We start from the raw sequence: 21,630 nt of genomic DNA, 5'->3' as shown, positions 1-21,630 counted from the left end.
TACCAAAAGGAGAACATTACCACAAGACACAGAGAGGGCCTGAAACTAGTGAAAGTGATATATAATATTCTGAAACAAAACAGAAACATTGTGTTCAGGTTTTGGCAGAGAGACATAATGATACATTTTCAAGACATCAAATAAGAAAGTGCAGTGAGCAGGAATCTTTGGATAATGGTGTCATAGACAGCTTCTTCAGATCAGCGATACTGCTGTTGCAATCAGCAGTATCTGTCTGCTGTATGGTCGAGGTAAGTGTAGGTGCAGAGGTGACGGTGATAGTAACGCCTTTTACTGAAAACATAATATATAATATATTGTTACAGAGTTATTATTTCCATCTAGGATGACTCAGATCAACACAAAATGATCATTAAAACAATTATGTTAGTTGTAAATTGTCTCTATTAAACACAATTACATCATGAAGATGTGGAAGATTCAATTAAAGCCTTCCTTTTATCTTGATTTATGCAACAGCCTGAAAAACAAACCCATCTAAAGCACTAGTTTTACCCACTATACTGTATACACACATAAATTCTTTTAGTTTCATGACCGATTTCTATTAAAATGTTATTTTTCGACAGCTCCCCCGTTGCTCCAATCGACCTCGTTCCATATGGGAAACTTGGCCACTTGGGACAGCCGTCCATCCATTATGATGTATAGCCTTGCCAATTCAAAGTGGCATTGACTGGCACTGATTGGCATGGGCCATGAGTGACCGAGCACAAGGGGCAAAGCTGAGGTAGATCTCGGGCTGTCCCCCTCCTCTTGTCTCCATGGTAACTGCATGGTGCAATAATAGGTGTTGCTGGCACTTTTGATAAATGAGCCGTCATTGGTAGATGACCGCTGTCACTCAGGCTGCTCTGTGATGACAGCCAAGAAAGAGAGACAACATCGTCGGTGTTGGACCGATGTGGGTAAAAAGGGTGCACGTGTGCCTGCATACTTCTGGAATTATTAAAAAACAGTGGAAAAAAATTGTTAGAAGAAAGGTACAAATATTTTGGTTTTGCTTTTAACACCCAAGTTGAGTTTCTTCAACTTTTTCTCACATGAAACTTTAAAAAATTGTTTCTTTTATTTTAAAACCAACTTAACATAAAGGAACTAGAAGGCTATACTAGCACTGTGTGTCACCCAGCGATAGTATACATCCACTGTATGATTTAAACCACTGGACCTAGTTAAAAGAAAGTCTCAAAATTTGGCAGTCACTTTGGTAACACCCCCAAGCAATTATTGTACTATTTAAATGAAAAGGGAGACAGTTAAAACAGATGCAATGTCCAATGAGATATAAAAATGCATGCTGTCATATCTGTTATATTCATTAACCGACTCCTCAAACTAAACCACAAATGTCATGCTAATTCATGCTATGAATATGATTAGACAAGAAAAATAATATTCTATCCTACATGTTTGCTATTTTTAACAAGTACAGGTATGGCTGCCATCACACAATTGAATCTATGGGCTGCATGTGTCATGTGCAACACGACTGACTCATATGGTGCCCTGTTCAGCTTTTAATTGGCTCTTCAGGGGCAGGGCCAGGACACCTTTACCATTACAGGATTCTCCAGTGCATATTTATTAAGGATTCTTTGAGTGATTCACTGAAGATGTATCATGGAGAGGACAAAAGTAAGTCTTACATCAAAATACTCAATAGACTTATTATACCTTTCCTGAATACTTAAACCCATTATCCTGGATACCTGAGAGACATTACATTTATAGCAAAAAGAATTACAAAAATATAGATAGAGAAGTTTGAGTAAGAGGTCAGCTCAAGCGCAACTTGCTAAAGAAAACATGGATTTAATGCCCTGTTCGCAAATACTAATGCAGTCATGGTGAGTACTGATGTAATTTAGGTCTTAAATCAACCACCTACAATATGAACTGAGGATCAAACTGTTTTGCATACTGCTCTCTCTCTGTGTACCTCTGGATATATGAGATGTAATTATACATGTCGTTGCAGCACATTTTACTGACTAAATTCCATATTTGAGGGTATGAAAAGGACCATAATTAAACCATGCAATGTAGGGCATGACAGAATGTAACAAGAGATCAGAAATGCCTGTGCCTAGTGGTATCTCTAAAGCACAGCCTGCCACTGACGGCGGTTCTCTCTGTTGGACTATCACACAGCACATCTCTGCCTGACAGCCTCTCTCAAATAATAATAATAAAAAAAAAACCCACACAAGTCAAGTCAGTTTTGCTCACGCTGATGGTGGAAGTCATATTTCAAGACATATGCACACTGATGCACAAGAACCACAGACATCCACATACAGTACTACTGGAGTCATGCAGTGACACATGACGGAGAAACTCTAAAAAACATACTAGTGCATTGTTCGTTCTCTTTCTCGCGACATTTATGCATCTTTGCAAGTACTATAAATAGCGTACTCGCTTGCAAACACACACACACACACACACATACACACACATTCTAAAACAGATTCACACACAGCTGAATAAATTCAGAGGGGGCGTATTTCCTTGTCAAAGTCAAGAGGAATCCAGCTTGCTATTACAGATTAGAGACAAAGCACTTCTGTGTGCTAAGCTTGTGTCTGCTCTGGGGGAAAAAAAAATAGCTAGTATTTTTTGCCCTCCCTACTGTGTAGAGGCGTATTTGCATTAGGTAGATAAAGAGAATGAGTTTGAGATGGAATCGGGGAGATAGTGGAGAAATGGTGTGTGCACATGATCAAACTCAACACTGATCGTCATTGCACGGTGCATCTTGCGAGATAGATTTCCTGCTTTCCTGTCACTCTCCACCGGGCTTGCACCTCCTCCTGCAATCCAGCACTGCCTCGCCCCACTGCCAGCTAAAATAAGCTCTAAGTCACTAAAGAGAAAGGCCATTGTGATAGCCTATAGTGGGATTTCAGCTCCAAAAAGCCTTATCGTAAGAGTATATGAAAGCACGATTTCTCTTTGCCGGTGCATGTGCGTATTTATGTCATCTACGTGGCCGTGACACGCCATCAAGTGGTTTGTCACCTTGTGATCTGCCATAGAAACTAAGCACCCAGACAGAACTGTAGCAAAAGATGCCACTGTATCTTTACAATTTAACACTTCATCAGTGGCAGATATGCTGATACACACATCGCCCACAACTATACACCTACACAAAAAAAACCTCACATGGAATTAAACTTCGATTATAATGGAATGAACCTCCTGATGCCTATCAACGCCTCAGATGCCTGCATCTGGGGAGATGGTTTTATTGAACAGATAAAACATACACACAAACAAAGGCAAACACACACCACCATTCAGAGCATGGCAAAAATGATGGGTGCCGATGTGGCTCCTCTGTTCCAGAGCACACATCCTGATATCATTCATTCTCCCTCTGTTTCTATCTGTCTGTCTCTGTCACTCAGATGCTCTGAGGTGTGTAAGATCATACATTCATCATCTCTCCAGAGCTTCGCTCCTCTATCGGACACACACACACACACACACACACTTTAGCGAGCAATACTTTTGTCTCCTCTTTTATCAAAAAATTGAGGGATTTGGTGGCTAAACGACCCAATGCACCCCTTGTCCCTCTCATCTCGATATCACATTCATTTCATGCTATCTTCTTCGTGGGCTTTGCCAGTGAGACGACCATTACGGCTCGCAGTCTCTCCACTATGACCGTGCTATCATATCAGCAGGGATAAATACAAAGGATGGGGTGCATGGCATTTATAATTCCCTCCGTGTTTTAGGTGAGTAAATGACAGCCATTACACCCTGCACTCTCCCTCCTTTCACAATAGGGAGAGATGGAGGCTGCTGAACATAATCGTGCTTTTTAAAAAAGGCAGAGATCACAGAAGTACTTGATACCCTAATGTGTGGGGAGGAAGATGAAGACGCACTTGATCATTTACTGTGGTGGCACAATGGCATCAAATTATATATACAGTTTATATATGTAAGATGGGTATCAAGGGAATTGGGGTGTCAGGGTGGGGGCCTTTGCATCTTCAAATTTTTACTTTAAAACCTTAATCATTCCACTAAGGAAAGACTGTCTTTGTTTTTCTTTGCTCCCTCTTTTACTCTGACTCCCCTTCTTCTTACACAATGCCAGGGGCATCCAAGTCAACCTGCAATGGGGAAAGTGATCATTTATTAAATCGGCAGAGACTTTTATTATCAACTAATTCTTCAGCCTAATCTCTATTCCTCTCTTTATCCCACTCTTTTCCTGCCCGCTCCACTTGTAATTAAACAGGGATTCCACCTGCAGCTAAACTAAACCACTCCAAATGAACAGAGAGAGGGAAATTAAAGTGATAGCCCAATCCTGCTTCACAGCCTGTAGGGCACACTGAACTTCTCTTATCTTTTCTCTTCTTCCTCCCGGCTAGCTTCGTCTTTTTCTCCTTCCCTGGTGTGAGTTTGTTCATTAGTTCAGCACAGTGTTGGCAATCCTTTTGGCTGGGAAGCAGAAATTAACAAGAAATAATGTGCTAAATGTAAGTAATGTGGTGCTTTTTGGTTATTTTCAAACCAACACATTGCAGTGCATTTGAGAACGATGTATTGCTTCTTACAGCAGAAGAAAGCAAAGCAGTGCCCGTGTGCATGCCACCATCTGTATTGTTTTAAAGTTTACAACTCCCCTCAAATACACCCACACCCACCCAGGGTAAAGCTACTGATCATTTATTCCAAGTGGTCAAGCAGCATTTTGTTTCTTGTTTACTTCGCCTTATAAATCCTGAATGTTCTTCTCTTCTAACGCAGAATGTGAGTTGATGCTTCATTTGCTTCAGTGTGACTTCCTTTTTTTGTCTTTCTGTATCGCACCTCCAGCTGGATGAAGGCAGGATTGAAGTTAAAGTCAAATGAAGCGAGGGACACGTCAACGATCCACTGCCTCGTCACAGCCGACGTCCCACTCAATCCATCAGCCACCAAACAATGGTATTATATCACAAACTCAGCTAACAGAGCGGGCCAGTGGCTGCAGGTTCAATATCGGTTTCATTTGACGTTCCAGAGGTTAAATGACAAAGCCATCTATTGCACTGTCAGGATTGTCAGCTTAAGACAAATGACTCTGTTACAATCAATCATTTTTATTTATCCTATCACTCCAAAGACAGTGAGCCCTCCATTCAAAGAGAGGAAAAAAGCAGGTGAACAAGCTTGAAACAGTTTAGTTTATGCTTACTTACATTTGGAACCAAGGTTTAAGGGCAAAAAGCAAAATCATATCAGCCACCTCATCCGAGGAAGGTCCCGGGTTCGTATCAAGGCTAGGGCCTTTCTCCTTGTGTCTACTTGGGTTCTCTCCAGGTATTCTGCTTCCTCCCACAGGCCAAAAATATGCATGTTAAGTTAATTAGCAATTCTAAATTTACAGTGAGCATGAATGCTTGTCTGTCTCTCTATTAGCCATGCACCAGATTGGCAAACTGTCCAGGGTGTACCCTGCCTCTCGCCTTATGACAGCTTCAACACCCCCACAAGCCCAAATTGGATAAGGCGAAAAAAGATGGATTCTAATGTTGTCCTATTACTGTACATAGTTACTGCAAGAACCAAGACATGTTGGTCAGTAAACACAAAAAAAGTACTTGCACAGAGTCTAAATCTGCACAGAATGTATCATTGGGCCCTTGGATAAAATAAGGCCTGTATCATGAAGAAGGAGTGCACTGTTTGGACTATATCCAGTAGCCAAGACGCTCAGAGATGATGGTGACTCACTTGAATGACAATTTTTTTAAAAAAATCGAATTTCTGTCTTCTTTTATTTAGTGATGTCCTTGCAGAAATTAGTTGAACAAGACTGTGAAAACAGACTGAGAAACATACTGCAACAGGGAAAAAGTTAACAAGTGAGACAACGGGAGAAAGAAGAACGGGGTAACATTAAAAATGGGACTTTGTATCAGGGAAGAGTTCGCTCCAATCTTGTCTGCCCCACTTTATTGACATTTTTCAGAAGCTTGTCAGGCAGCAGTGATCGCGACATATCAGCTCTCTTCACTTGCCTTGTTAGACCACAATGTGCCTGTAGCTAAACTGGGACACAACATAATATGCACATCTAAACACCCTCGTAACTTCCATCTGCACACTAGAGAGGTGAGAGAAGCCAAACTCCAAGAGATGTGGTAGAAAGTTTCCTGCTGACAAAAATTAAAGGACGCTTGTACTAAACGTCTTGGATGAGATGCAAAGGCGCAATACTTCTACAAATTGGCTTGTCGGATTTCCCTTGGGGGGGATGGGGGTAAAAAAAAAAAATCCATTTGACTTTGAACGATCTCACCCACTATGGTACACATTTTCAATAATTCACACTTACAGATCTACATTTGTTACGGTGAACATAAATAATTTAGCACAATGAGCGTGGAAGTCACAGCACTTTCCAGCAACGGTTTATATGCTGAATGAGAAGCTTTAGTATAGGTGGGGAAAAGAAATACCCAAGCACGAGGGCAATTTAGGAACATGGCAGAAAACAATCTAACCACTGGCTCACAGCTCAGTGGCTGGCAGGATAAGTTAATGCATTTGCTGTGTTTGCTGTAGGGTAATGGTATAGCTATGGGAACACTAAAAGATGAATTGAAAGAAAAAGACACAGCAAACAACCTCTGGAACAGCTCTCGAATGCCCTCAAACACATGTCAAGGCTCGGCACAGTCAGCTGCTGACTAATGTGCTTTGCCATTAAAATCATATTAATAGAAATTACATTCTCCTGATTGGATCCAAGTTGTTTTTACTCCAACTGACATAAAACCCTACTTAGAGCAGTGGTTCTCAGCATTTTTTCTGGCATGAACCACTTCAAAAGCTGAAAAAGATTCCCGCACCACACGCCACAATTTTTCAGTCATTAAAAAAAGATCCGAGTTAGCTTCAGCTTTGCCTTCTTTATTTTCCAATTCAAAACACATTCGTTTGATTTAATTTAATTTTTCCCCGAGTCAAACAAAGATCACAGTTTCAGGGCCACAGACTTAGCCGTAGTGTTTGTGGGCATGTACCATATTCTTATTATAATTCAAAGTTATGATTCTGTGCATTTCACCAAAGCCATTAATGGAAAGCTTGCAAGATTAATGCAACGAGATCCCTCTCTTTGATTGGATGACCTTTATTTATTAAATATGGAAAAGAAAGAATGTATGCGTTAAAATAAGCTTTTTATATCAGAACTAGTCACAATTCATCACTTCAGAGGGGCAACGAATACATTTATAGCTTTTACTAAAAATGTTGCTGTGTGGTGTGCACTTCAACTCCCTTTCACTAATGGTGAAATGATCCCGGAGATCCAGTGACACCTCCTCATTCATTCTACCCAGGTGTAGTTGACAGATGAACCAGTGTTAACAGAATAGCAACATAATAACGGACTACGCTACCAGCTCATATTAACAGTGGGATTGACCTGCCCTTGTCACTCAAACTGCAACCTTAGCATCCATAATGACACCCAGTTCTATAATCTAACTGTCCCCTTTATACCAGAACACCTATTTAGCCCACTAATAGGATGACTTGTGCATGCGCGTGTGCACATGTGTGCGTATGTGTGAGTGAAAAGAAGATCCAATTAAAGGACAGCCAATCACTGAATTAATGAGGGGAAGGCAGGGATGACAGATTACTTTACTAGTATGGAATTGGGGGGGAATGGGGGCAGTGGGAGATTGGGGGATGGTGCTTGGTTTAAATGACAATGGGGAGTCAGATACAGTTAGAAATGGGATACAGATGGAACGGAAGGGGGGATCAAGAGAAAACACAAAAGACTGAGCCCTCATGTACTTTCATTTGAGAAAATATCAGGGGCAACAAGAGGCAAATTCTGTAACCCTGAAATAAAACCAGACTAACAAACATCACACAGTCACAAGATGGAGCAAAGAGGCAGGAAAAGGCAGCAAAATGAATAAATAAAACACGCAAGGACACGAAAGAAATACAATGTCGACATCATTTTGAGAACACACAATACAGCGTGAGAATGTGTGCTTGTCTAAGTGTTTGGCCAGCTTCCTTCTCTAATGAGTGTATAATTTGACACAGACAAGCAGGGTATAGTGTGACTCTCAGCACGATAGTCAAACCCTGAAGGCTGATTTATACTTCTCTGCCAAGATGTTCCAGTAGTTCTGCCCCATTGTAACTTATTTATAATTGATTACAGTTAATTGCCAACTGATTTAGGCAAGACAAAAAGACTATAAATACAGCGTGACACACTTAAAAAGTAATCATTACTTTAAATGCACTTTTAAATTAAACTGTAATTCTGCACAGAGACTTTATAGCTACTGTTAATTTTCTGCTGTCATCCTTGGCTGGGTTTTTCTTTTTCTTTGCAATGAGAGTGACAATATTCACCTTTACACTGAAGATGGCTCTGCTAGTTAAATAGCAGATACCAATACACACGTTCTGTCAAGGATAAAGAAAAAAAACACTGGGCTGCAGAATCATTATAAGGCCCAACTATTCATGTTTGCTTTCTTTCATTCCCGGTGTGATTTCAGAGTGATGATTGCTGGGGGAACAAAGAGTGGATCTCTCTAGCATTAATAGACAGACGAAGCTTCCAGAGCCTTTTCCCATCTTTGTATAAGTTGTCTTCATTGTAAATTGTGTGAAAGAGAAATATGAGCAACAAAGTAGTTCAGCTTTATTCAGGTCAACTTTACTTCCAGCAGAATCTCAAACCTCAAAGCCTCTGCTTGAATCCATTTCTACTGTATCTTCTTCTAGGAGAGGTCTCGTCCCTCATAATGATACGCTTAATGTTACGATTATGTGACTTGTGTGTTATCAGAATCAGAATGGGTTTTATTGCCAAATGTTGAGCGGGTTTACAACATTAGGAAATTGCTGTGGTGCTTCAGTGCAAACATACTGTTATAAATTACTCTTAAATAGACATGAAAAATAAAAATAAGAATAAGAATTAAAAGTGCTAAGTAGATAGATAGATATATACATGATATATACATGAGTGCAGGTGGTGATCAGTGCCAAACATGGAATGATGCAGTGAACACAGCGTAGGGTCATGTGTTAGTGGTGGGAACAGTTATACGGTTATTGTTCATGTGTCCGACAGCAGAGGGGAAGAAACTGTTCTTATGGCGAGAGGTTCTGGTGCGAATGGACCGGAGCCTCCTGCCTGAGGGGAGCAGGTCAAACAGACTGTGTCCAGGGTGAGAAGGGTCAGCTGAGATCCGAGCTGCACGCCCCAGTGTCCTGGAGGTGTACAGGTCCTGCAGAGATGGGAGTCTGCAGCCAACCACCTTCTCAGCAAAGCGCACAACACGCTTATGTTATCTCCTTTACAGTGATGACATCTTAACCAAACCGAGCAACTATATAAGATGTGCTAGATAATCCTCTCCACTTCCAACAACCCAAATGAGAGAAAGGTTTAAACATTGGGGTTTGATCCTGCCAGTTCTGGAGACTCAATCCCAAAACAGAGCAACCAATTATTGCAGCATGTCATGCCCAAATACCATACTAACACACTTTGTATTTTGTGTGCCAAATGTAGTACAATAAGAATCATTCTTATTAACTTCTTCTTTACTTTTGACAAAAGAAGTGAGCTTTAAATTAATTTTTAATGCTCTTTCTCTGCGTCTTCTCCTCCAGTATAAGTATTTGACCTTCACTGTTCGGTGCCGAGTTCACACAGCAGCCAGAATCCAGAGGCATCCCCCCTCTTGGTCGGGCATCGCCAATAAGAAGGGGAGTAATTCAAGGCTATGCACAGTATGGGTCCAGCTATATCGACCAGCTTTGTTCTGGCCTCCTGTTGTGGGCACCCTTGGTCTTCTCCTTCTATCCCTTTTTGTATTTCTCCTTCTTTTCAAATATCATACTCTCCGTCTTTGAGTATCTGTGTCCCAGGCCCCAGAAACAGCAGGTGGCCTGTTGCTATCGACCAACTCGAGCTGTTTTAATAGCGTTTGACACTCCTGGGAATTGGCAAATGTGTATGTGTACGCTGGATGTTATTTTAAACTGCCCCAGTGATCCAGCAAATAGCGTGGTAGCCAGCAATCCGGTGTGCTAGGGTGACCATAACATGCCCTTTGAACTTGGCACTAACTGTTAAGGCTGACAGCCAAGAAATTTAAGGCAATCTGCGAATAAAAATCAGGCGCCAATTCTTTTACGCTGAAGCAGCAGATCTGCATTAAGGCCAAAAGTAAAGCAATGTCATGTATGTTAATGGCAAATCTTATGTGGGTAATTTATTTGTTGATTAAATGTGTAATAAATAAAAACAAACATGTATTATGTCAGATTATATCTTTGTTTGAGTTTGTAGACGATTTATGAAAAGCTGTTTTGGCCTGAAGCAATGGCGTGACAGGAAACAGTTCAACTAGACATTGCAGGAAAATCTTCAAGAACTAACTTGCTGAGAAAAAAAAAGACATGCTGTGCAAAACTATAATTTCAAAATACTGTTGCAACATGTTCTCGACATTTCACATGCAAGAATTTAGGCTCATCTCCTTCAGTAATTGAAGGCACTTGGAAACAGAGCTCTGATTCACAGAAAAATCAGGACAGTGATGGCAAAGTTGCATATTTTAGCTGTCTAATCGACATTGAGAATTACAAATAGCTAGTTTATACTACTTACTTAGGACACACTGAGGTATTACATTGAAATAGAACATCAATAATGGACTTAAAATAGCGCTAACCTATGAAGGTGTTGCTCAAACATAAAGCAAATAAATGAAACAAAGTTACTCTTAGTTGTATGTCTCATCCTTTTCTATAAACACTTCAGGACTAAAGAAGAATGTGTGTTTGTGCACTGGATTTATCTGTGTATTTATCTGCATATTCCATGTGGGGTGTTCATTAACTGCTTTCTCTATTTGTATGTATGGTAATTCCCAAATGTTCCTCCCAAACAGTTAGTGTAGGTTAGCGCCGCAACTGGGCTAATAGACTAATTATTACCAAGGCCTTATGCAGACACACACACACGCAAACACAGACAAACAAGCACACACGCACAACGACTACAGGACAAAAAAACTCCACTCCATGCTTCTTTTTTTCTATATAAGCTAATTGGCATGCAAATTAAAAAAATACTAAATTTGTAACACGATGTTGTGCAATAAAAGTGAGACATAAAGAAATCTAACGAGGGTTAGTGAGGGTAAAAAAAATGGAAGTCAAATATTCTTAATAATTCATTTGTTAATCTGCAGTATTTTTTATAAAGCCAATTACATGGACTACAATCTAAGAGAAAGGGAAATAAAACACAAATTCTCACACTGCTGGTTAACAGATTTGCACAAAAGAGTAGTAATTGGATGCCGTGACAAATAACATCCTAAATGTCCTTATTTTGCTCACTTGTGTTCCTTTGCTTTCCCGCTCGCTCTACAGATGGGCTGACGAGGAGAGGCAATGAGAGCACCATCTGAAAGGGCACCTTCAACTCACTGATATTTTAAAAGGTTATCACGATAATCTGGCCACTTAAAATGTGCACACATTTACACACGCATACTCACACACACACACACACACACATACACACAAACAAATTGCAATGCACTACATTAGTAAATAGTGACACTTCCACGGTGCCAGAGAGGTCTATAATCCTCTGGAAGCTACAAACAATGTGCAGGGGTAACAACTGATGCCAACAAAACAGCAGTGGCCTTCTGTGATTGTGGGTGGCAGGAGATAAAGCGGCGAGAGAGAGAGCGTGAGAGAGGGAATGATATGCACATTATCCGTACTTCAGAGCTCCTGCAAAATTATTTCTAACAGTCGCATTAATAATGAACAGCAAACAGAGACAGCGATTCACTGGTGGCTTGATTTGGCCTTTATGATTTAATTGCTAACAGTGCCTCGTGGAAAGTGTTGCAGCGGTTAAATGTAACTAAATAAATGCTGCAATTAGATGCAGTTCTGAGGTGCTGATGCGCTACATCGGCAAAAGCACTGAGTCACCTGCAGATTGCCCTTACAGGAGCTGCTTGGCCATGGAAACCCATGATGTGAAGCTCCCAGCTCATAACTTTTGTGGTGATGTTAACACCAGATGAGGTGTGGAACTCTGCGCCTCAGCACTCTGTAATCCTGCTCCCATAACGTTATGTCGTCTGTCAATTCGAATTGCTGTGGGTCCAAAAATATATCCACTTTCCAAAAAACTGACTTGTTAAAATTGTGGGATCCTATTACAGGAGCACAAATTCTCCCCAAATGACCCATTCTTCATGATTTTAAAGGCAGAATGCATTGCTGGGTGCGTAATTTTATTCACCTGTGGGAATGGGACTAAAATTAAAGCTGAGTTCAAAGACTAAGAGGTGTGGCCCATTACCTTTATTGTTGGTGCATTGTTAGGCCAAAGTAAAAAAAAAAATATGTTCTTGTTGAGATATATAAGGAGCTTTTTACTATTCTATCTAATATGTCTCTTCTGCATTGTCCTGTTTCTTTCCTCTCACCCCAACAGTTGGGGTGAGAGCCCTGAGCCTGGTTCTCCCAGAAGTTCCTTCTTTTTAAAAGGGAGTTTTTCCATCCCACATCCCAAGTGTTTGCTCATTGTGGCTCAACTGATTGTTGGCAATTTTAATGTATTATTGTAGGGTCTTTACCTTCAAATATGAATCATTGTGCAATGAGGTGACTGGTGTTCTTGATTTAGCACTATATAATTAAAATGTGACTAATCTACAGTGGGGCAAAAAAGTATTTAGTCAGCCACCGATTGTGCAAGTTCCCCCACTTAAAATGATGACAGAGGTCAGTAATTTGCACCAGAGGTACACTTCAACTGTGAGAGACAGAATGTGAAAAAAATCCATGAATCCACATGGTAGGATTTGTAAAGAATTTATTCGTAAATTAGGGTGGAAAATAAGTATTTGGTCACCTCAAACAAGGAAAATCTCTGGCTCTCACAGACCTGTAACGTCTTCTGTAAGAAGCTTTTCTGTCCCCCACTCGTTACCTGTATGAATGGCACCTGTTTGAACTCATCATCTGTATAAAAGACACCTGTCCACAGCCTCAAACAGTCAGACTCCAAACTCCGCCATGGCCAAGACCAAAGAGCTTTCGAAGGACACCAGGAAAAGTATTGTAGACCTGCACCAGACTGGGAAGAGTGAATCTACAATAGGCAAGCAGCTTGGTGTGAAAAAATCAACTGTGGGAGCAATCATCAGAAAATGGAAGACATACAAGACCACTGATAATCTCCCTCGATCTGGGGCTCCACGCAAGATCTCATCCCGTGGGGTCAAAATGATCATGAGAACGGTGAGCAAAGATCCCAGAACCACACGGGGGGACCTGGTGAATGACCTGCAGAGAGCTGGGACCAAAGTAACAAAGGTCACCATCAGTAACACACTACAACGGCAGGGAATCAAATCCCGCAGTGCCAGACGTGTTCCGCTGCTGAAGCCAGTGCATGTCCAGGCCCGTCTGAAGTTTGCCAGAGAGCACATGGATGATACAGCAGAGGATTGGGAGAATGTCATGTGGTCAGATGAAACCAAAGTAGAACTTTTTGGTATAAACTCAACTCGTCGTGTTTGGAGGAAGAAGAATACTGAGTTGCATCCCAAGAACACCATACCTACTGTGAAGCATGGGGGTGGAAACATCATGCTATGGGGCTGTTTTTCTGCCAAGGGGACAGGACGACTGATCCGTGTTAAGGACAGAATGAATGGGGCCATGTATCGTGAGATTTTGAGCCAAAACCTCCTTCCATCAGTGAGAACTTTGAAGATGAAACGAGGCTGGGTCTTCCAACATGACAATGATCCAAAACACACCGCCCGGGCAACAAAGGAGTGGCTCCGTAAGAAGCATTTGAAAGTCCTGGAGTGGCCTAGCCAGTCTCCAGACCTCAACCCCATAGAAAATCTGTGGCGGGAGTTGAAAGTCCGTGTTGCTCGGCGACAGCCCCAAAACATCACTGCTCTCGAGAAGATCTGCATGGAGGAATGGGCCAAAATACCAGCTACTGTGTGTGCAAACCTGGTAAAGACCTATAGTAAACGTTTGACCTCTGTTATTGCCAACAAAGGTTATGTTACAAAGTATTGAGTTGTATTTTTGTTATTGACCAAATACTTATTTTCCACCCTGATTTACGAATAAATTCTTTACAAATCCTACCATGTGGATTCATGGATTTTTTTTCACATTCTGTCTCTCACAGTTGAAGTGTACCTCTGGTGCAAATTACTGACCTCTGTCATCATTTTAGGTGGGGGAACTTGCACAATCGGTGGCTGACTAAATACTTTTTTGCCCCACTGTATCTGTAAGTATCCATCAGTATGTCAACAGATTTTTCAGTTATTTTAATGCTGTATTGATAATTAAGCTACTATTGGTAGCTTCAGTTAAGCAAAGTGTGTGCTTATTTCTTTGACTGTAAATGAGTGCAACATGCTTTTGAATTTGTCGTTTTATGATTGTGACCTTGCTTTGGTCATCATGCTTTGTACATGTAAATTACGATGCAAGTCCATGCCTGTGTTTTGTGGTGAATATAAAGAGAACGTGAACATCTAACATAGTCAGCCAGTCAGGGAGGTGTCCATTTACGTGACTTTTCGTGGTGCTATTTTGGCAAGGTTTTGCCTCTGATAGGTGTTCGCCGACTCTGTGTCTGTGTCCATTACATAGAGTGCTGCTATTTCACTCCACATTCCATGTCATCAAAGGTACCAAGAGAGATGTGTGAATCTGCCTGCTCAGACATACACACACCAGCACACACCAAAGTGGACTAAGACCACTCTTCTCTCTCGCCATAATTCAACACATTTATTCACTCCAGCTCTACCCTCACAGCCTGTTTCTATAAAAAGACATGGTCACAACATCCAATGGTCCATCTAATCCTCTTCCCTCCTCTAGTCAGGCTGTAATGAAATCCTCTATTGCCATACCAAAGGTTATTCTACCCTGTGACATAAGAAAATGATAAATGCCAGTGGTTATGATACTGAGTCAGCAGGGAGGAGTTTTGATGTATGTGTTTGTTTGTGTGTCTGACCTGGGTCTCAGACATGACATAGAGGTAGTGATGGTCAGAAGAGAAAGCCATGTCTCTGAGGATGGGTCCATTCTCCACAGCCTGCACAGTCTCATACTGAAGGGCACGGGAGGAGCCATCTACACGAATCTAAAAACGAGAAGAGAAGCACATTAAAAGATTAACATACTGCATTTATTATACATTTTCACTCTCTCTTTCACAACCATTGCGCTCATGGGTACTGCAATCATGACATTAAAACTTCACATGAATCAACTGCTAAGTCCAATTACATAAATGTGTAACTGAGTAAATGGCTAAAGACATAACATCGAAATAAAGAACAGCTGAGGTGCAAATAAGAAACACAGGAGAGAAAACGGTTGCCTTCCAGGAAGGACTTGGCAGTGGAACAAAGGTGGTATCTAGGACAACAAAGCGTGCAAATACAAATGAAGGAATCGTTTAAAAGGTAATTTTGGATGTTTTTATTAGCTAAACTGCCCAGGATATACTGACTTGGGATTTTTGCCTTGCATCAAGGCTGTCGGTGCTGTAGCTGAGAAGGACATCTTTCTCTATCACAGTTTAAGCCATTCAAAAGTGATTATGGTAATAAGGCATCTGGGCAAGAGGTGTGGTCTATGGGCCCCTAGGTGAGTTTATTCAGCAGAAAGTGCATGGAATTGAGCCCACGCACACTTGCTGATGTGATGGAAGTGGTCTGGGTTGTGCCAGAACATCTGCTTACATTGTGTTTCTCTCTCTCTCTCTCTTACACACACACACACACACACACAATCAATCTGATTGTGTGTGCTGCAAATGATCCTTTCCAAATCTTGTCCTCTGGCTCCATTTTTCCAGTAACACAAAGTCCTGACTCTACCTAACTAAGCAACTTTCAGCACCCAATAGAATAGACAAACACACACAGGCACACACGCACAGCCCTTTCTGGGTTTTTTCGACAGGTGTGAACTAAGTCTTGTTAAAGTTGTGATGACTCTTGGTAGTTCTTTGTGCTCTTCAGCACTTAAGGGTTCACAGGTAACAGGCATAAACAGGAGATAATTGGATAGGAAGCAGATGGTCGACTAGACAGATGAGTCATTTTTTGATTAATTATAATAACCCTAGGACATCATACTCTGTGTTCTGTCTGAATATCATAACCTGATACACCTCAAGTTAAAGTCTCTTTCAGGTCAAGTAGCCTGACTGAACCGTTCAATAAAAGGTGGTTATCTTTGTTAAAGGCTGGATAAAAAGGACTAGTGGGCATTTACGTTTTTTTAAACTTCATCTTAAGATGGATTTTGAGGAAATTACTCTAAGTTTTTCTCTCTCTCATGCCTTTGAATTTCCATCACTGAACTTTTAAGGTAATGTTAAGAAGCTCAATCAGGATGTTCTTTATAGTAAGTGACAATGTTAGTTGGTTCTACTTTTCCTTTACTCTCTACATAACAAAAACCAAAGAATCTGCAGCTCTTTATAGTTCAAAGCAACTTTCTTTTTGTCTTTGCTTTGACAGTCAACTATTGTAGAGTAAAGAAAGAAACCTACTATAAGTATACTGGCTGCAGCTTAAGTGCTGCCCTATCCTGCTGTTTCTACTGATATCCCATTTCACAACATCGCATTTCTTTAAACAGACACCTTGTTTAACCCCGACTTCACCCCACTCTCCCTCCTTTTTTGTTTCTCATTCATTCTCCTTCTCTCTTTTTTTTTCAGCCTCCTGCTTGGCTCGTGTAGTGACCTCGATCTCAAAGAACCTTGAGTTCTTTTTTTCCACTGGGAGCCATTGTATGCAGGGTCAGTTGCAAAGAAAGGAACAGAAGGCAAATAGGAGAGAAAGAAAGAAGAGAAGGAGGCAAGAAGAAAGAAACTTTCTTGTAAGCCAGAGCTCAATTCAGCAGGTGGGGTTATCTAATCTGCCCAATTGGGGATGTTAATTTTAGGTGCTAAGCATATACGCACAGCATTCATCATTTGTGCATGTGCATGCATGGAAACATGTATCAGTTTACCTCAACAGCATGTGATAAAGGTCTCAAGTCATTTGCTGTGTAGAGTTAAAGGGCTGACAGTCTATAGCGGTCACTGGATGTAGAGTTTTATTGTGTTGGGAGAGATCCACAGTCACCAAGGAGCGAAGAGGCTTCAAGGGGAAGTTCCTGTATATTATCCCTCAATCTGACCACCAACAAAACAAACAAGCCACCAGGGAGCATGGAGCACGTCTGCAAGAATGCAACGCTAGCTGGTTTAGTCACACTGGGACCAGAGGGGAACGCACAAGGGAGAAAGACTGATTTAAATCAAGGACCAGTGGTCTTGTTTGTACAATAATTGGCACATACAGAGGGGTTTGTAGCTTTTAAAACAGAGTTGTCTTCATCTTCTTTTATATCAATCTCTGCTCTTAGAAGAATTAATATAAAATATCCACTTAGTGCATGAAAAGTCCTTTATAATTAGACAAAAAAAGACTCAACAAACAAAACAGCATACTACTATACCACTTTTATTTTCTTGATTAAATGCTAAAATTAATGACATGGTTTGTTATGAACCTACTAATCCTACATTCATTATCAGAGACAGTAATTATGAATATATCTTAAAGTATTTTTTTTTCATCAGCCTCAAATCATTAAGGCAGCCACACTGGTGCTAGCCAATATTATCAGATTCCTTTTCAACAGTAATAAAGTGGATTAGCTGCTCTATGCTAAATGGATTACAATGCTAATCTCTGCTATCACATTAGCACTACACAATAGACATTCACTGCCAGACAGACTTCATTTTGCCTCAGAGTAGTGGGAAGGTGAGGGATGCACTAGGCCCACATATAGATGAACATGAACATGCAAGTGATTGTGTGTGTAGAAACATTAGCAGTTCACTGTCTCTCCCTTTCACACTCCTATACGCACACATACAGGCTTCCTGGCTGGAGATGCTTGTAGGAGATACTCTGGGAAGAGCCGGGAAATTTACTGGCACTTTTGACTCAGGGCGCACACAGAGCATACAATATTTTTTTTTATAGTCCCGACTGTGCCAGGAGGACCATGCAACTGATTCACACCATCACAGTTCACATATAGGAAAATCCTCCACAGAGTGACTACTTTGTCCAGATATAGCATCCACCTAGTGGCTGTGACAGACAACTACAACAGCTGCTATTATGAACAGTCGGCTCTGCAGTGACAATGTTGTAGAGACACAAATAGGATCTTGTCTCAGTGATCATACTGTCTCAAGAATACATTTAGTGCATATAAAATATTTTTATATAGGCCTTTAAAGCTATTGGGCCCGACTATTACAGTCTTATTTGCAATCCACCAAAAAAGCATAAGCAGAATGTGAGTGCAGTGCTGATCAAAAAGAATGCATCTAACGGCTATAGATAATTTAATAAAACAGTCAGAGTGCAGAGAAAAACAAGCGGAACATCATATGCAGATGGTACTTCCTGCCTTGACTGTGTCCATGAAAAATCATATGCCTAAAGTCACCATTTCCCTCTCTCCATGGGGCTAACAGCTAGCAGAAGGTGTGATACAGACGGGGAAGCCGTTCCGGTGTGAAAACCACAGGATTACCCTTGCTCAGTTTGCTCATATTGGCACTCTATGCTACAAAAGCACATGGAAGGTATGGTATTTCCTGTAACTGCATGCTTGCGGGCTGGTAAAAGCATAATGCTAAGAATAATTCACGTGATGTTCAAAAATAAACCCTGTGTGTTAAGTGTAGGGTTATTTTGTATAAGAAAAAAAGGAAAAAGCTGTAGAAATGTATCAGAGGACAGTAAAGAAAAAATACACAAAATAATATTATTGCAATATGAGGGACACAGACTGCTTGTAGTGTCATGGCTGAATCAACAGACACCTTCCATATCCGCAGTCAATAATGCTGTTGCCCCTCTGGAACCCTCTTCCACTAAAAATTGCCCTTTGAAATTCAGTACCTCTGGTTACACATCTTAGAACATCTATTGATTTGGGATAATCTCTGTGAACTTGGGCTGCGATTGTGTAGAAACCACTTTACATCAAACGGTGAGAAGGCTGGTCCGCATGTTAAGACTAGACTAGTTAATCATCAAGAGAAATAAAAATACTGCTGTGATTAAATGGAGGCGCTACGGGCACGACCACACTATCTAGATAACAACACATTACCTAGAGCAAACTGAAGGTAGCACATCATTAGCTTTCCCTGCTTGGAGGGTCACAGTTGGAAGCTGGAGCATATCCCAGTTGACACTGAGCGAGAGGCGGGGAACACACTTGTTGCCAATCAATCACAGGGCTAACACAGAGACACAGTCAACAATTAGCGCTCACACCCACACCTGCAGTGTATGACCAATTTGCACTAGCCAGTTAACACGACATATGCTTACTGGCCACTTTATTGGGTACTGGGTTGTATCCCCTTGTGCCTCCAGAACTGCTTAAAATCTTTATGGTATAGATTTAACAAGGTGCTGAAACATTCCTCTGACATTATGAGCCAAATTGGCATTAAAGCATCACACAGTTGCTGCAGTTCTGTCATTTACACTTATGTGATATGAATCCCACTCCATCACATCCCAAAGGCGCTCTATTGGGAAAAGATCTGAAGACTGCAGAGGCCTTTTAATTACAGTGAACTCATTTTCATGTTCAAGAAATCACTTTGAGTTGATTTGAGCTTTGTGACATGATGTGTTAAAACTGGGGTCATAAAGGGATGGACATGGTCGGCAACAATACTCAGGTAGGCTGTGATGTTTAAACGATGCTCAATCATCACTGATAATAAGGGCTCCAAAGTGTGTCAGAAAAATACCACCCACACCAGTACTCCACCAACAGCAGCCTGAATTGCTGACACAAAGCAGATTGAATCCACGTATTTATCTTGTTTATCCCAAACCTTGATGCTACCATCCAAGATGGCAGAAGTGGTTATGCAGTCCACTTCCATGTGCCTCGAAGTTCAGTGTCTTGTGGATTTGGAAAAGCTCTTCTGCATACCTCGATGAAAAGTTGAATGTTTTGCACTAAACAAAGTGAGTGTACATGGACTTTGGGAGGAAACTATTAAAATTGAGCTTCTGAAACAAACAAAAAACTTCAGGAGGGAAACTTTTTGAATATGAGTAAGGAGAGTGAGCGAGATTGAAAAACTTGTGTCCTTTCCTACTATGGCATGGATTTTGGGGTGGCAAAAGGAAGGCTTGTCACACAGAGTTGCAGTCTGTTTTGCATGGCACACTAACAGGCCATGGCTGGAACACACACCATGACCAACATGCTGCTAGGGGAAGCCAGAATAAGCTGCTGACTAAAGTATCACTACGGTCTGACACGTGTCATGCAACCACAGTGAGGTGAGTGGGCTGGAGCGGAAAGTCATCCAAAGTCATACAGCATGCTGGCAAAACTAAATTTCCACAATATTTGTGACAGAAATTTCCCTAATCCTGTGAAACATGCATATGGGCAAACTCAGTGGTCTGCCAGCATCTCTGCAGCTGAAAGGGTCATGAACCCTTGTGTTTTGGATATGCTAAAATAATGCTAGTTTTCATTGTTTATGCTTCTTTTTAGTCGATAGACATAAATATATACTTAAAACAGAGGTAGTTAAATAAATTGATTAAGGATGAATATTTAACAAATGTGGCTACAGGAAAGTAGTGGGAAACTCCTAAGATAAAGGGAAAATAGCTTCATTGGATACCAAGAAAGGAAAAGGTACAGATAGCCACATGAAGGAATATCCTTCAAAATAAAACAGGAAGTAACAGAATCTAACTAAATTAAATGGAAAAATAGAATAAAGTCAATAAGAATTCAGATTTATACACCCATTAGTGTCACTTCACTGAAATATGAAGCAATTTAATTTAATTAAGAGACCTTGTACTATTTTCACAAGGTACATTTAAAGATTTACCCTATAAGAGACTTTCTCTGTCACTTTACTTATTCTGTCGGTTTTACAAACTAAGTATTTTCAAAGCTATGACAAAATACAAGCAGCACCATCAAGTTGTCTGCAGGTCATGTATATAGGAGCTTCAGCTTTTTCCAGTTTTAGATATCAGTCATAAACATTCTGGACAGAGCACAATACGGCCAAATGCCAAAAGACACCTCAGCCTGACTTGCCACACTCAGGCTCAGGTTTTCATCCTTGTTTTAAAGCAGACAGCAGAGTGTTAAGTATTCATCCAGGCAACGCAGGACATATATTAAGAGCCTAGAGAGAGACACAGGCAGACAGACAGAGACAAGGGAGAGCAACATTCACGGTGAAAGAGACAGGAAAAAAAAGAAGAAGCAACGTATCGTCACTACATAATGGCAATGTGTCTCTCCACGCGTTCTATTCATACCGACAGCAACACAATGGTGGCTGTCTGATTGCCCAAATCTGTCCAGCTCGCTGAAACATATGGCAGACTGAGAGAAAAGAGGACTTTGGGG

The 21,630-nt window shown here is 40.9% G+C and overlaps 1 protein-coding gene across 3 annotated transcripts in view; it reads right to left on the bottom strand.

The window, feature by feature from the left end:
- plxna4 (plexin A4) overlaps positions 1-21,630 on the bottom strand; it is a 242,618-nt gene that overhangs the window by 93,055 nt on the left and 127,933 nt on the right. For all 3 annotated transcript variants that reach the window (XM_005927188.3, XM_005927187.2, XM_042222942.1), the window contains exon 4: positions 15,137-15,265. In XM_005927188.3, the coding sequence (XP_005927250.1) occupies positions 15,137-15,265 (129 nt within the window). The remainder of the gene's footprint in view (positions 1-15,136; positions 15,266-21,630) is intronic.

The sequence above is a fragment of the Haplochromis burtoni genome, unplaced genomic scaffold (assembly GCF_018398535.1).
Source record: "Haplochromis burtoni strain Fernald_Lab_line unplaced genomic scaffold, NCSU_Asbu1 Contig_98, whole genome shotgun sequence".
Lineage (NCBI taxonomy): Eukaryota > Metazoa > Chordata > Actinopteri > Cichliformes > Cichlidae > Haplochromis > Haplochromis burtoni.
The sequence above is the reverse complement of the archived record's forward strand: the minus strand, read 5'-3'. Positions and strand labels throughout refer to the sequence as shown.